General features: G+C 36.4%; 1 protein-coding gene across 1 annotated transcript in view; it reads right to left on the bottom strand.

Annotated features, from left to right (window-relative positions):
• CACNA2D3 (calcium voltage-gated channel auxiliary subunit alpha2delta 3) overlaps positions 1–18,102 on the bottom strand; it is a 480,096-nt gene that overhangs the window by 4,695 nt on the left and 457,299 nt on the right. Inside the window, exons 34-35 of the mRNA XM_075713919.1 lie at positions 16,480–16,535; positions 13,109–13,220 (exon numbers count right to left, since the gene is read on the bottom strand). Coding sequence (XP_075570034.1) covers positions 13,109–13,220; positions 16,480–16,535 — 168 coding nt within the window. The remainder of the gene's footprint in view (positions 1–13,108; positions 13,221–16,479; positions 16,536–18,102) is intronic.

The following is an 18,102-nucleotide window of genomic DNA, read 5'->3' as shown; positions in this document are numbered from 1 at the left end:
TGTCCTCACCAGTCATTGACTTGTGAGGTCACAGGCAAAGGATTAACATACCAGCAAGTGAAGACAGAGGATTGAAGGCAGAGATTGAGTTGAGCAAATAACTAAAGGGCAAAAAAATTTTATGTCCAATTTAGTTTTCTTTTCTATTAAAAGAATGTGCACCAGGAAATTATACTTATTTCACCTGCTGTAATTTAAGATCATTTTGCAGTCATGAGGTATTCTTACCCTCACTAGATCAAGGGCAAAGAAGTTTCTGCCAGTCATAACCACTGCAGTTGCTCTGTGACTATTCAGATAATTCACATGGCACTGCTTCCATGCCCAAACTGGATAAAGCACACAATCATCCCAGCAGCAGGTCTTCTGTTTGAGTTCAACTTTCAGTTTCCATGGTGACATGCACATGCATCTTTGAAATTTATTCCGAGTGAATATTCATGCCAGTAAGTCTCAGGAACTGAACATTCACGGAAAACAAAAGGTGCATAAACACAGTCAGAACAAAGTCTTTCAAATACTGAAATATTCTACCAAAATGTTTCATTATGTACTCCAAGATTCAGCTGCAAGGGGGAAAAACCTGTAGCAAAACAGCTTCCATGACTGCAGTGGGAAATAAAGTAAGTTGCTGACAAAGTAATGAAAATGGTCTTGTCTTTTAAGTGAGCTCCACTGTGAGCCTCTAAAGTTTATATTACAATAAGCATTTCTGAGCACCTGCTGGCTTAGGCTGTCATTTCTGTCACTGGCAATATGGGAGCCAACTCTCAGGGACAGAGTAAGGGTTTTTATTGAACTTTATTGCTGGTTTACCAATCAAAAGAAAGTCTATGTTTAATAGCCTATGTTTAATATTTATGGAGAATGTTTCATGTTTTAAGGGTAAAGCTCTTTTTGTGTTAACTAATGTAAATCTTTTGATTTGAACCTTTTTCCTTTACACCAGTATCATCACCATCATTTGATAGTGACACACTAATAGACACACTAGTAGACAGCACAGAAAAAGCCTTGCATATGTCTCCATATATAAAATGCAATAAACTGTTGGGGTTCCTGTTATGTTGAAGCCACGCTGAGTCAATAAGAACCTTATTAATAATTTCTCCTCCATCTTTCATCCACTGAGGAATTAGTTTGGTTTATTTCATGTGCATGTTCAGAGGCTTAAAACAGACCTGAACACAAACTGCTGCTTCCCTTTGTGGGGAAGGTGAGGAAGGAAGAAGTTTTATACTTGGAAGGGGTAGAGAGAAGGAGGAATAAAATCTAGTCATGCCAAACTATTTTGCTAATGAAGAAAAAATAAGAACAGAGTAAATCTGCAAGGAAGTCTGTATTTTGAGTCAGAGCATTACACAACTCTTTTCTCATGTGGCGCATGCTTTATCTGTTTCTTTCTAACCTATTTCAATATCATCCCATATAAAAACATCTGCACAAATACCATACAAATTGATTTGGAAAAAAACCCGGCTTCATGTTTTACTTGGAAATAGTAAATATTTGCTCAAAAATGCAAGTATTTATTCATCTGCTCCTTGAAAATTAATTTTTCATTGTGGAATGAAATAGGAAAAGACATGGAATTCAAGTACTGCTGCATTCATAATTATATTTGCTGAAGTCGTGCTTATGAAGACATGATAAGAAAGCATGCTTTTAATGCGTGTCTGGTGCCTAAATGACTCTTCCCACAGAGAACCAATTCTTTCTGATTTCTTAAGATAGTCTAGAATTTGGAAAGCATCATAATAGGGCTGTAATATAAATCTTGGAGGGCAGTTACACCAGCTGCCTTTATGCATGTAACTCAGGTTCCTACATTAGAAGGGTAATCGTCTCCAACTCTGAACAGAGTACATGCAGAGACACAGACTATTCAAGGATAATTCAGAGCAGGAGTGTGGCTTCAGTGATCTGAATCATCCTCTGCAGGAGGGTCTTTCTCTCTCTTTAATGGCTGAATAGTGATCCTGCAGAGAAGTTCATCCTGAACGAGGTGAAATATGATGCCTAAAGCTAAGTGCAGACTACAACACCTGTTCTAAAAAAGCCAGCAAACTACCTTCAAACCTGGTTTTTTTTTTCCAATTTGAATCTCTTCCTTTTGCTTGTATATATAAAAGTTTTCATACAGTTATAATATAGATTATATTGTTATCATAATAATTTCTTCCACAGACTATGTTTAAAAAAAAAAAAATCCACCCTAATTTCAAAAATGTCAGCTCTTTTTCTTATTACAAGAATTACTTTCTCCTGTAAAAAGGAATAATTAGAAGATATACTGAAGGCAGTAGAGGTGTAGGGACTGAGCTGACACTACCCTTGCTGCACTGCCCTCTTTCCACACCGTGTGTTTCTTTCTCTTCCTTTCATCTTCCAGCCTCTGAACCTCTGGGGTGGTGAAGTATCAGTAAGGCAACTCAGAGAGGGACAAACCTCCCTGGAAAGTAAGGAGATGTTCCAAGACAGGGGGAAAGGGCAGGGATGATAGGATAAACAGTGTCAGTGCCCTGTGGGAAAGGGATTGAGGGAAAAAGGTTATTAGTTGCTGCAGCAGGTGGCTTTGTTGTGGGGCTTCTGCAGTCTGTCCCCTTAGGGATTTCGGAGCATCTCCCACATTGATGAAAACAGACACAGCAGTAGAAAGGCAGAGCTAGATCCTTTTTTCTTCCTGGCTGCTGTAGTCATAAGGCTGCTACACCTCCTGAAGTAAGAAGACCAGTTTACTGGCCAACTTGAAGATCACACCTTTCTGTAAGTCACTTATTTCCTTGCTTAATGCAGGTCATTGCTTCGCTACAACTACCTGAATCATACGGTGCAAAAGCTGTATGGGGCAGGCTTAACTTCTTGTCTCTGAAATACTGCTTTCCTAACATAGCTGGATCCATAACAGGGAAAGCTAAGGTAATTCAATTTCAAACATGCAAGAGATGTGTCTTGTCCAGCTAAGCAAAGAACCTTTAAGTTGTTTACTCTCCACTATTTGACTATAACATCTGCTATTAAAGGAAATCGATATTACTGTTAAACAGCTTAGTCTCTGTATTTTCGTGCAGGAGAGATAATCCGTTTCTGTGTCCACTGATGTTAAGTTTTGGGCAGGATATAAACTGAACACAGACCTGAGGTTTCCCTACTAATAAGCAGCCACTTACATACACCCAATCTTAAGGAAATGTGTCGAATGCAGCATATTTTGCATGGGACTGAGGGTGGGCCAGACAGCTGTAGAAAGGACACAGTCATATTAGACTGTTCGGACTGAGGATCCCAAATACCATCATTTATTGGTCATTTGCACTGAACTATTTTCCTTTTCCTGGCTTACAACCATGCTGCCATTAGCTGGTGGCCAGTGACACCACTACATGACTTGTTTCAACAACAAAGAACAGTAATAAACCTCCTGATAGCATTCAGAAATCTCTGATTTTCAGATCCATTTTCCCCTTCTTTCTTCAGACATTCGCAAAGGTTGCAAAGTGTTTGAGGGAACAAAATGAATGACAAGCAGCACAGAACTCTGAAGGTACTTACAGGATAAGACTACACTTGAGGAACCAAAAAATTTAGAGAAAATATCTTCCCATTATCCTGCAGAATGGAAGATATTTCTTGTAATAATAATAATAATATAATAATAATATCTCATTTTTGTGTTAGAATGTCACTCCTGCACACACACAATCATATCAATCATTTTTAGGAGGCAATAGAAAAGTTCTTTTAGCTACCAGTTGTTTTGCCCGTGCAGATGAATCCCATGAAGCATGGGAGAATCCCACTGTGAGTAGTTTGGACTGAAATAAACTGAGGGCAATATTTTCAAACTGGCAACCTAAACACATGCACAAAGATGTGAAAGGGTAGTCTGAATTTCCATGGTACTCAACTCAGATAGCCCCCCCACTGGGCGCTTCAATGCTTGAGCATCTCTGCAAATTCAGCCATTTCCCTCCAGGCCTTTCAGTGTATTTTTTGAGTGCAAACCTGCATTAATGAAGTTTGAGTATTTTGGATTAAGATTAGTCGTTACTTTGGGATTACATGTCATATCTGTCAAATTTGATCTTTCCTATTTTTTAGAGAAAGAAAAACCATACCAGCACCAGGGTACAGTAAATGGAAAATATTGTGCACTCTGCACTCAAATATGTGTTACTCACATAACTGTTGGTTGCAAACGTTCAACCCTAATGGTCTGGAACAAACTTTAAGCATTCAACTGAAGTGCAGATATCCGCTGTGCTGTTTCCCAACTCCTATTATGTGCTTTCCAGGCTGCTGGCTACATTTCCAACCACATTTCTCTCACTTATCACATTTTTTAAATGAATGAATGAAATGTTTATATCACAGTCAAATTGGACTACTTGGGTTTTTTCAAATAAATCATGATAGAGAATGGAATATATTTAATGCAATTTATAAAAATAACATATATGCCAATAACAACATTTCTGAGAGCTGGAGCAGTTAAAGTGTATGAAAAAAAGTAGCTAGTGGTTCTCTTGTATAAAAAGGGACAGATAAACTCGCAGCCTCAGGCCTGTAACCTGACCCCATGATAGCAAAATATTGCTACCACGTATAGCCTGACTGACTGTAGCACAATTTGGTGTCAGTATAAACATACCTACTCAAAGCAAAGTTTAGAATCAAGGATTTAAATTAACAATATCCTCATCATTCCTATGTCTGCCGAAGGCTTGCAGCCCCACGGAGCTGTGGCATGGTTGGCAACCACTTTGTTTCAGATAGGAAACCCCAGAAGTGCCATTCCTCTTTCATTATCAATCAGGGCATGCTTTCTCAAATAACTGATGCTCAGATAAGAGCACCTTACCAACTGCATATTAGAAATGTTACAAACATCCAAAAGCTTTGAGTATACAGCATTTATGCTGAAAAAAAGTACTTTGTGTAATGAGGAATTTGACAATGCTCCTGAGCTTTCTGGTCTAGCCGCCTACCCTTATGAGGACATAAGATAATGGAGAGTTTCAGATCACTAGGTTTAAAATGGACTGCAAAAGTTTTGCAAATAAACCAAGCTCAGAAATCCCACAAACTTTAAGTATGAGTCAACGTTCATACTCCTAAACAAACCTGAGCTCACTTCTGAGAGTGGAGCGTAACTGGGTCTCCACAGGCAGAGTGGGTACCTGATTCTACGATAAACTGCTCACAATGAACAATAGAGGAGATACAGTAATCGGCACAAAGCAAATCATATCAGAGGTCTCTTAACACTTGGACTTTGCTTTTTGATAGTGGCACCTGGTTAGCAGGAAGATGATAGGGAGGTCAGAGAAGTTATCCAGACTGGAAAATGTAGTTCTACTACAGCATGTGTTTTTAGCAGAGATTTTTAGCCCTCCTTAAGTAGCTGGGGTTTGTACTGAAAGACATCTCAGATAATTTTTTTTAAAATATTAGATGAAGTCTAAGCTAGATAGCTGGATTCTAAATATAATTTAAAGATTAAAAAGCCAGTTGACTTTCTCTGATTTAGGAAGGCTCACAAATATCACATGACATTGTAAAAGTAACTTTTGAATTGCATGAATTGGTAACCACTCTTTTCCACAGATATAGATCTAGTCTACTCTACAAAGATGATATGGCTCTAGCAAAGAGCTACGCAACACAAACTGAAGTACAAAACCCAGGGATGACCACGAGATTCCTGTCAAAAGTGTAATAAATCCTAGAACTGAAGTGCTCATTGGATGTGCCCATAGTGTGTTTGCAAGGATGTTGGTAATTTATTTCTGTTAATATAAACTTTAGCAATGATTGAGAAGGCCACATCTGAAAAAATTAAGTGTGCCTATCTTTAAAAATTCATTGCAATGTTTTCCAATTTTAATGTTTTCCTATTCCAACCCATCTTTGATACACATATTACTTCTCAGCTCAATTATGGCATTCACACAACTTTTTAAATCTGTCATTGCAAAGCATCCTTTCATTGTGTCAGCCACTATCTATCATTTGGTTAATATGTATTACTGCTTATTTAAAATGCAAAATTATGTTACATTTAAGTAGTGGTAATATTTACATTTTATAGCACTACTGAGCTTAACTATGAACAGTGAATGGGCAGAGATCACCACCCTCCCATGCAGAAGTTTTATTTATAAACTTCTCAAGCAGTTCAGCTCTAGGCTGATCTGGAAGACATAAGTACGGAAGTGGGGAGTTAAGAGAGAGAGCACATCTCATCCTACTTGTCCAAAAAAACCCTACAGTGAAACTAATGACAACATTAATAGACTGAATTGCTAGGAAGCTGACCCATGTATCTCCAAGATTTTACATTACTTACAGATGGACCACATGATCAGTACTATGAAGTCTCCTAATGAAAAAGTTGCACACATCTGCAAGAAAAGTCCACTGTACATTTCCTCATCTTTCTCTCCTTCTATAGAGTCCCCCTCTATTTCAATATATATTCCTTGCCATTAAAAATGCCCTTTGAAAAAGACTACTATGATCAGAAATCTTTTTATATGAAATATACTTTTCCTCCTTTGATCCATAGCGATTCTTTCATTTTCTAGCTTTTTTAATGATGATTACAATGCCAAGCAAATTGAGAGACAGAATCTGAATAGAGATTTGCATGGTTTTGTCAACTAAATGAACACACTCCAAGGTTCTGATTTTTTGGGGAACACTCTGGCATAGAGACTGAGAATAATAATGAAAGACTACTTTCAATGTAAGGTGACATTCTGTGTATAAGCAGCTACGATATTCCTGAATTCAACAAGCCCACTAAAAAAGTTCTGAAACAAAAAAAGAGTATTGAAAATCTTTGTCTATTTAAAAACAAAAAACCCAAGCAAACAAAAAAACCCCTTGAAAACTGTCCAAAGGATTGTTAAACTAATGACTGGCAGGCACAGACCTGCCTGGTAACTTATATATGTCTTGCCCTATTATTTCATATACCTATTTTCTTAAATGAAACTAGCAATTTACAGTGTTTTCCTGAACTGGTCATTCAAAACATACATTATCAAAGGGTAGTGTTAAATTACCCATGCAGTAACTTTAAATTGCACCTGCATGACAAACATTATAATCACTGTTGCCTTTGGAGTCAAGAGGAAGTTAATCAGCATACAATTGGAGATGTGTGGGTAACACACAATGTAGGATTTTAAACTAAGTATAAAGACCTTTAATAAACAATTCTAGCAGTTTAAATTGCATAATTTGATACTTTTTACAAGGAAAGAACAGGAAAAAAAATCTTTGGGGATCTTCTAAAGTTTTTGGGTTTTGGCTACCATAAGTTTCTACCAATACTGCTGTTGCCGCAAATATAAAGACTTTTTAACACTCATAAGTATTCTGCAAGTCTGGAAGATCTGATTTCCAGAGGTGCAAGATGACTCTGTAGACTAAGATTTTGATTCTTAAGGCTTCAACAATTAACTACTGAGGTATGCAAAATACTGAGTTTCCCTTGAAGATACTCCTTGACATCCACGCACATCTAAGCAAGCTCTCAGAGATTAAGATTTGTTCAACATTGCCAAGATCAGCAGTGAGCAGTTTCACTGTAGCACACCTGTAACTCAACATGGGCATAGGTCAAAACCATTTTTGTGCATGGTATCACATGTGTACTTGGCATGGCTGCTGAAAAAGCAAGCGTGTAAAAATATACAGTATAAACAAAGTATGGTGAAATATAGAGAACATTTGGTTTTCTTCAGGGTCCTATAAGATGGATACAATAAAATGAATACAACCCAAAATGTCTTCTAGAAGACTGACTATAATTTACTGCCCAAACTGCTCCAGGAAGTCTACAGGGATATTCTGATGTACCTAGATAGAGCTCCAAATGAGAAGAAATTGGCCCTTGATGCTTTGCTTGTTTTATGTGGCAAGCTGATTTGTTTAGAAGTAAACTAACTACATCTGAAAAGGCAAATGATTATTTATTTCATGGGAAATTGAACTGCATATTTATTTACACATTTTAAACACAATCAAGTACAGCAGTTTGGCAAGCTGCTTCTGAGAAAGAAATGCAGAAATATTTTAGCAAATGGGGTGGTATGTCTCAAGATGAAGTGGTTTTTAAAAACGATTACCATTTTAATGTCTGCAGATTGCACTATTCCTAACACTAGTGTACTCATGCCCTGAACAATCTGAATCTAATTTGTACTGTTATTTATGTTACTGCCAAATAAGTGCCTTCAGTGGACAAGTCTGAAATTTGCCATTATACATCCACATGAAGGGTTCAGTGTCATCCTGAACTATAATTCCACTACCATTTATCTCTTTTTATTGACAATAAACAGCACTCAATGCCTAGTCTATAAGAAAGCAAGAGAAGGCATTAGGTTTATTGATGATTTTCCCTGTTAAATAATTGTCTGCTTACTAACACTCCAGTGGGCCATATATATAATATATGGGACAGTGTTTAATCAAATAAGTAGTTCCTATCAGTTTAACAGGCAATTTACATGTGATATACAACAAAGTAAAGGGAACACTTACATTCATCTTGCATAATTAAAAAACACACATAAGTCTTTCCCAGGGTTAGGGTGATTGTAGCTACATACTTCCTTGCTTCCCTAGTGAAAATATGGCTTTCTTATATTTACTTTTCTCTTCACTTTGTGTCTTAAGACTGTGCGCAAAGAATCAACTGGGAACAAAACAGTTTCTTTGGGTTTTTGGTATTGACCTTGTGGACCCATGAGTGCTGCAATTAAAAGAGAAGGGGGCTTTGCTCCCTGGGTCACTGGAAGTAAGACCAGATTTTTGATCTGCATCCAACTCCAGTATGTCATCACACATGAACAGGAGAGGTTAAAAGGGCAGCTTTTTAAGAATTTGACTCTGCAACTGCTGCCTGATTTGTATACCCTATTTTCTACAGTGGAACATGCAAATTTCACAACTATGTACTCAAATGGTTTCTTGCAACTTCGAAATTTTAAAATACATACTTAATGTACAAATAGTTAGATGAGTAAGTTGTTGTGCCTACAGACGTTCTATGCCCACACTCATAGCAGCCTGAGTTAATGCTGAAATTAATGGTATTTTCCTAAATGAAATGAAATTAAAACATCCGAATTTCCATGCAGAAATGAGATTTGCAATTAGAGAAAGCTTTTTTGTTTGTTCTACAAACAGATGAGTGGTTATACTAAAAAGACCAGGCAACTTTGGTCAAATATCATAACAGCCATCATCCTTTCTAATTTATAACAACAACTTTGCCTTTCTAAGGATGCTTTCCTTAGACATTTTTAGTGCTTTTTAAGTATCAGCAATTAAACTTTGCAATGCTGAGATCACCAGAAAGCAAAAACTGGTAATGCAACCAGTGAGAACTGCTGAAGAACTTTGGTTGACATGCTTACTTGTATTAAAAATTGGCTAACACGTTGGGGCAGTACCTCATAAAACTGTGAGCAGCACTGAGAAGCTTATTTAGCCAAAAACTTCAAATTTAATGTCTAATCAACAAAAACTTCAAATTTAATGTCTAATCAAAAACACATCTCTGAGCAGCACAATGCCTTTAAAACCCATACCAAGTGCATTTGGCATTAGAGTAGTTCTGACTCAACAGAAAAAGTGCCAGTCAACAGCAACTTTTTAGCAATTAACTATTTCCAACACTGAAGCTGCCATAGAATGTTCAACAGTCTATCATCTGAGTTTTCAGAAGTAATGTTTGGGGGGATTTTTAAGTTTTTTGCTATAAAAGGGAATAGCTTACTGGAAAATATGAAAGCATTTCAGGTTTTAAAAAAAAAAAAATTCCAGTTTTTCTGTCTTGTTGACAGCGCTCAGAAAATGTGGGTTGACTTGTTTTTGATTGCTGTTTAAATAACAGATTAATTTAATAATCGTTGGGATATTGAATAACAACAAATTATGGGCTGGGACAGCCAAACCCTGACCCTAATGACATTCTTACGTTAATTCTTATTTTCTTTTAGGCTCCTGCTTTCTTAATAAAACCTATATTTTTGAAAATTGTTTTTAAACATTGCAAATTATCCCAAAGTAGCATTTATTTTTTGCTAGTAAGAGATAAGTTTACATATAGAGAGTGTATTTTATATGTATGTGTACGTGTAGTGGCTGACTCAAACTCAGCTTAAGTGTATAGGTGCCCTTCCGTTGACTGAATAAGTTTTCAGAGATGGCTGAAAAGGTGACCCAGCTATTTATGAAGTAATTATCATGGAGTCCTTTCTACTGTGTGATTTATTTGTGAGGATACTTTGATTTAAATCCAAGCACCCATGATTAAAAATTATGATTGGAGATGTTCATAAGAGTAAGGCTTAATTTTCCTAACTACAGTTGGTAACTGTTCCCCTTGGTAACTGTGAAGTGTGGAGTATTTCTGTAAGATCAGTAACAGCACACCCAGGATGGAATAAGACTGAGCCTCTGACTCTCACTATATGACTTTGTTGACTATGACTGTGACTTTGTTAGCAATAACACAGTATTTGTGCTCCAAAATGTCTTATCTAAGTAACAAGATATGGTTTCAGTTAACATCTTTCATCATTTTTACTTCTACTGAGAGACTGCTTTTAGTCTCCTTTTTCAGACAAGGGCTCTACAGTAGTGCCTGACACTGCAGGAATGAAAGACAGTGACTTGAATGAGTAACTTGTGACACAAACTTTCTTACAGCACAGTATTTGCACAACTTTTGTTTGCAAACCTGTTCACAATATATTGACTTTTCCAGCGTCTTTCAAATAGGTTTGCAATATTAGATTTGGGTGTATTTTCAGCTAAATAATTACAAATATCTTTTTCTATTTGTAATCAAGATATGCAAGTATATATCACAAACACATTAATCCATAACACTATCCAAGGAGGACACAGAAAATAATCCCACTGACTCAAAGGGCTCTGAACTGAGAGCCTAGTATGCAACAGATGCTGTGCACGTTAACCATTGAGCACAATGTCAGTTTAAGACTCACTGCATATAAGGTTGAAGCCTAATTTTGACTGTTTGAGCCCATCATTCTTAAATTACAAGTATTAAGCAATACACTTGCTTGTAAAAATATTTATTGGTACTGAGGACACGAAAGAGAAAACTGGGTCAGAAGATGTAGGTCCACAAAGGACTTTGGGTCAAATTCCTTAGCTGTTCTGCGGGAAAATGTCCTGGGTTATAACAAAAATATTTGGAATCCAATGCAGTCTGCAATCTTAGATGCAATTTGTAGATTGTTAATGACAGTGGGTAAATGGTATAACGAAGAACTTTCCCATGAGAATCTAATAGTTCTTCTGGATTATTTCTTTAGGTTTTGCCATTGCTTGTGGAGAAAAATAATGGGTGCCTTGAGATCAGTTTGTAACTTACAGGGTTTTCTTTTATTTTTTTGTTCCACTGTGGAACACAAAATGTTTTTCTATGAAAAAGATCTTAGCGCATTATTTTTGAAATACTATAATTTTCACTAAACTCAGTTTCCAACTCAGTGCTGTCCAAGTATTGCAGAATTGTGTTATTTTTGAAAGTTATTTCCTTTGACCTGAAGTTACCTAAGAAGACAGACTGAAATCTGCATTCCTTTGAGAAAACCTGGTCCTGTTAAATTAATCTTCTTTTCATGGAATCATGTCTGTTTGCAATATTTAAACGTAAGAGATGTACAATAACTTGTTGCACAAATTCTCAGTAATCTTCTGCTAAATGATCACAAAATAAGGCTGCTTGAATTCTACAATGCTGGCATGAAGCACTCATAGCAATGTAACATACATTGTATTTGATATGTCAAGTGGAAAAGTGATGGCTTGATTTTGTTGAGTTTGTACTTTTTAGGCAGTGGGACCTATTGTTACACTTAAAGGGTTCCCTGGGATCGATTTACAAAGCACTTTCGTAATTCTATCCCACAAAGCCATATAGAAACAACTATTCATACTAGACATTAACAAGTTCCTTATAATTAAAAGTTGGTCAGCAGCAAATTAAAAGTGAATATTAGCACTTAAAATAGATCTCCAGTGTACTAACTCCTATTTCCTGTTTTAAAGCAATGAAGATATCAAGGAGAAAATTTAGGAGCAAGTCCAGAAGCACACCTATTGACTTCAAAGAGAAGAAATTTTCACCTTTATTTGCTAATTGTATATTGATTTAGTCTGGAAAGGGAGAGTTGTAATAACTTTTGTTTGGCTTATAAATTTTTCTTGACATTTATATTGATAGACAAATTATTGCTGTAAATACTAATCTCCTTTGCGGTGATTACCTCTCAGCATAAAGGAAATCCAATTAAGAGACTTACTGGAGTACAGAAATTTGCATAAACAATACCTATGCAGTTCTTCAATTACAAAGTACCGTAACTACAGCAAAAACGTCACTGCACAGAGGCACTAAATGCAGAGAAAAGATGTTTTCAGTATGGAGGAAAGCTTGACTGAAGTCTTTCTCTTTCAACCCTGTGAGGGACAACTTTACAGTAGCAATTGTAGAACTGACAAGGTTGCAGCACTGACGTGTGAGATTTGTTACTATTAACTCAGCTTCCCAGCACTGAAAGTTTGGAGGATAGATTTAATCCTCTTCCACTCTTTCAGCCTAACAATTCTAAGAAGGAAACACTGTTTGGCATTCAAGTAAAACAACCAGATCTCACTGTACCACAAGGGAACTTCTAACCTATCCAGCAGGGTTTCACTCCCGTATGGGAGAGCTAACAGCACTAACCTTTTTGTATCTGAATCTTTACAGAACACACCCTTAGGATGCTGCCTGTGTCCAGGAAAAGTCTTAAAACATCCACTGTTCTCTGAAATTAGCATAAGCCTCTACTGGTTTTACATTTTTTGGTAGAAAATAGTAGGCATTGCTTTACTTTAAGAGTATCAAACTTTTAAATGACCCCTGTAATAAGAGAAATGACACCCTGACAGAGGTCATTATGTAAGATAAAACATAACAAGAGTTGTACGTTCTTCAACATAACCTCGAATAATTCAGTTTTACTGCTTTGTCACAAACAGCTGTATAAAAAAAATTGAAAGGGCTTACTTGAAACAGTCATCGCAAGCAATATTCCCCGTGGTCTCCTTTATAGTGCGTTCGGAAACAAAAGCTGGATATTCAGTATCACAGGGCTCTAGGGTTTGTTTCAACCTCTGCGCTATAGGCACGGGAAAAAATATCTTGATGTTAACATGGGAAGAACAGCACACAAAATTCTGAACAACATGAGATGCTGTATTACAGAGCTCACAGAGAACGGAAATGTTACTCAGCTTCTGCCACCCTGTGAGATTTCCTAGGCAGTGCATAACACTATTTTTTCAATTAAAAGAAAAAAAAAGTTTATCCATGGAATGTACTTCTGTAAGACATAACTGTTAAAGTAGTTATTAATGGTTTAGCCATTGCCAAACTACTTTACATTTATGCACAGGCTTTTATTCTTTCTCTGTAGATCCAAGACGGACTTACTGTCGTTCTTATTTCAGTGATGCTGTGCATCACTAACTATTAGGTATGGGGGTTTACAGGTATTTGATATCTAAATTGTACTACATTTTCCTGAAGCCAAAACACTTTTTGGATTACAGTGTGGGAATGTTTGCAGAGTTTCATCGGTTAGGCTAACTCTGTGGGTGGGGGGCAGAAGTGTTACTTTGCCCAGAACCAATGCTTGTTTTCTGCTTCCCAAAATAGTACTAATTAAGATGCCATAACACTTTTAATCTCAAGCCCTTGCAGTGCAAGAGAAAAGAAAGCATCACTATTTACATCTTAAAGATTGGGAGATTGAGGTGCCAGGAAGCAGTGAGAACGGTTCAAGGTCAAACTACAGGACAGCAGCAAAGCTGGGAACTGAAGGCAGCTCTTCTGACTCTCACCCTGATTTATCTGTTGGACAATGTCTCTCCCTCATTCCCTTTCTTTGTCCTCCCCACACCATCACTCTTCCTTAACACAGAGATACGCTTGCACATCAGCACATATGTTAAGCCTATCTTAAACTAATTGCTAAGTGAGAAAACAAGACGAGGTATGACAAAAATACATTACACTAAACAGGCTCTTGGACTCAACAGATCTTCCATTCAAGATAACCTGTTTCAAAGCCAGTGGTGTATCTACTGTGCAGTGCCAGGGGAATGACCAAAACTGCATTTGCAATCACACACTAAGACATGCATTTCTGAACTGTTCATTATTTTGGTATATAATTAAAAAAAATATTCCCCCAAATTCACAGATCTCAAGGGAGGTATTAAAGCTGGCCAGAAAAGTTTTGTTATTTCTACATTTTCACTGTGGTCATGACATACTTAACAATTTAGCATTTTTTAAAAAAATCATCTGACTACCTCTACTGCATCTTCTCCCTTTATCTTCTGTTCTCCTTATCTGTCACTAAGAATGACTGAAATTTATCACCTGTGTTTTGGGTCTACCCTCACTTGTATCAACATACGGCTTGTGTAACAAAGAGACTGCCAAAGATCCATGGGTCTCAGATTTCCAGCACCTCATTAGAGCCCAGAAGATGACGGGGTTGCCCAAGGTTTAGGGCATCAGTTTCTTCTCTCTCATTTACAAATGTGATTGAGATTACAAGAGCTTGTGCAGAAGTATTTTTCATACTAGGGTTTGGTAAATTGGCAGGTGTGTGGGGACCCCTCTAGTGCCATTGGTTGTTTCATGTCAGGATATATTAAGGCATATTTGTACAGTACACTTGAAAAAACATCCAAAAAAGTTACCTGTTCCCTACACTGGCTGCTTTGCACTGTTCTGCAAATACCAAGGACTAAGACTAGCATACTTCCCATTCCTCTTCAGATATAAGGAACAGGTTTGCATTTTCTGGGTCTAGCACAGCAAACCCTACTGTCCTTCACAGCCATCAGTGTAAGAGACATTTTTGTCATGGTTAGGGAAATCACTGGAAAGTTAGTCTTGGTTTTTAGAAGACCGGTCTAGGCACTGCTGATTACAATGAAGGTCCAAAAGCAAATAGCGTCTGGCTGGTTCCCATGAAGCTCTATTTGTGTATGTGCATCCAATCTACATTGGGCTCATTGTTCATTTAAAAGAACTGGCTTCAGTGTTGCAATGCATTATACAGTTTACATCAGTACGGGAAAGGCTGTACTAAGTTCACGCACCTAAATTTCCAGAAGGCTCTTACCAATTCTTCACCTCCAGCAGACACTCACCTCAGCCTCCCCTTCTCCCTACGCAGCATTTACAACATGTTAGACAGTAGCCTGACGTGCTTTGCCATTTACTGCCATACTTTCTGGTTGCTCCAGGATAGATCTTTCTGCTAGGAGAGCTCCAGCATCTTACTACTACAGGGAACACTGGAATATTCCAGGGCATCAGTACGTTCCATTTTCCTGATACCTTAACTTCAGACAGGATATTATTTTGGCATAAAGACAGCCTAGTATCCAGGCAATGCAAGTATAAACTGAAGCCTGAAGTAGCAATTTTATCCCCTGCTTTGCTAAGGAATATGTAAATCTACCAATAGGAGGCTGAAGAATGCAGTTTAAATCATTAGACCAGTAAATGTTATGCAGCATCATTTGCCTATGAAATAGCCAATTGAAGAACACTGCTCTTGTAAATTAGCCCTTTACTTTTGAGCAACACTTCTGAAATGCCATAAAAAGTCTGCTAAAATATAAGAGACAGTTGACATAGAAAGCTTACAGTTCTTATGGGAACTGTTAAAATTTCATTATTATTTCAAACGATGCCTCCACATTTTTAAAAAATATTTTGAGTAAACTGAATTTTAATTCATCTAGATTTTATTACTTTAAAATGTCTATTTTGAATGGAAAGATGAAACAAAATACAGCTTTAACCAATCTTGTTTAAAAATAAAGGCATAAAATTTACTATCTTAAGCCTCAAAAATTATTTTCATATGAAATTATATTGAGATAACTATGTTCCTATGGACTTTTGTTGAAATGGCATTTTCCAGCACAATAACCCCCTACATGTTACAGCAGCCCTAGAAAAAGTGTAGTATAGGCAGAAAAAAGCTAGTGTGATTGCTTTATTTACAAAGACTGTTTTGGAATTAAGGGAACATTTAAAAAAAACATATTTAAACATTATCTAGTAAATTAATCAGTATCTAGTAAAATAGTATTTTAACTTTTCCGTTATAGTAGTATACTGTATTCCTAGAGTACACACAAGCACTTTGTGGTTATTCATACAAGATCTTAATTATCTTGTGTTTTGGGAAACGTTAACAAAGAAGAGGATGCTGACGTGGGAGAGAAACTATTGTTATCAGATGTCTATTATTTAATCTGAAACATTTTACACACATCTGAATTTCAAAAATCCAATTTAGTCTAGCCATTTCTGCCATTGCAGCCAGGAAAAAAAATTACACTTACCTTTTGCTGTTAGATCAGAGTGCCACCAACTGCATAGATTAAATTCCACAAGGAACCTAAAGAAATCATTAGAGTTTTCATATTATACCACAGAATGTTTTCAAAACACTAAACTGGCAGTGGTTCGATACCATTAATCCTATTCTAAATAAAAGCTAACACAGAACTGAAAGTCGTGTTACTAGCATAACTCTGGGATTATCCAACTACTGCTATTCTCATATTTTCACTGGGTTGTTTACCACCAAAAATTTATTCGGAAATTAACCCCATCAATAAATAATAGATTTACCTATTATTAATTTAAATTATTGATCTTGTTTGAGGTGTCCATTAAAATTCTCAATGCATGGCAGCATACAGTTTTTTTACTGTTGAACATTACTGAACATTATTTCTTCATTATGCAGGGTATTTTGACTCTCTAATAGAATGCCATAGGACTATAACTGTCCTGACTACAGTACAGGAGTACACATAAAATACTTATATTAATTCTGGACCTAAAATAATAAAACTGATTTATTTCTAGGAGCAGAAAAGATTGATTAACCAGCGTCTAATCAACTCTAACTAGGTGTGTAGAGAATGCATTTTCCCACTAACATATACTGCAATTTACTTTGAAGAACGTACTGAACTGTGTCAGTCTATCAGTTATTGTAAGTGTAAAGACTGTGAAACCAACACATGAAACTACAATACTGATAAACACAGAAAGTTTCTGGAAATTTTTGACGCTGTTATAGGTAGCATCAAAGTCTCATTTTAACATGATTTCTTTCCCTGATACTTACTTTGAAAGCTGCATTTAAGATCAACCTCTGCCTTCTGGCAATAGCCATTCAGTTAATTCTCCTTAACTCTTATTCCAAACTTTGATGAAAGCTCATATAATTTACAATTAAAACAAAGTGACTACAAGAAAAAAATAGTTCTATTTCAATAAAGATAAAATTCACTTAAATCTGCAACTCTGTTCTCTGATAAGAACAATAATGAAACATGCAGGTTAATAATACAGGATGCATTTTCTTCTCCATATGATATTTCTCTCTGATTTGTTAAACAATCTCTTTTAAAGGCAATGCTTATCATGTATTAACTTGAAATGTTAGAAGAATTAGGCCAGGTAAAAAAATTCAGCGACATCCAGAGTACACCTTATCTGGCACATACTGTAAAAGGTCCATCTTACAGAAATTCATGACGTGACAATACAGTGAATCACTATAACAGTTTGCTATATTGACAACAGCCCACCCAAGCAGCATTACAAACAGCCAGACATTTATGTAAAATTTAACAGTAACCACAATAATAAATTTGGTTTGTATATTGCGATCTGCTAGACTTACTAAGCAAAGACATATGGACATGTGAAGACCATGAATAATGTAAAAAGTGCAACTGTGCGTTCATATAGCCAAAATTTTCTCAGATTTTAACAATGCAAAATTGGAAAGCAAAAAAATTAACAAATACTAGTATCTTTAAAATCATATAATAGAAGCAGCATGATGTATGTAAAAGGCAAAAAGTACAAATATTCATTAGGTATTCAAAAGTACAAATATTCACTAATTCATACAAATATTCATTAAGTTCTTGATAAAATTTACT

Source organism: Pelecanus crispus, chromosome 7 (assembly GCF_030463565.1).
Source record: "Pelecanus crispus isolate bPelCri1 chromosome 7, bPelCri1.pri, whole genome shotgun sequence".
NCBI lineage: Eukaryota > Metazoa > Chordata > Aves > Pelecaniformes > Pelecanidae > Pelecanus > Pelecanus crispus.
This window is presented reverse-complemented; position numbering and strand designations above follow the sequence as displayed.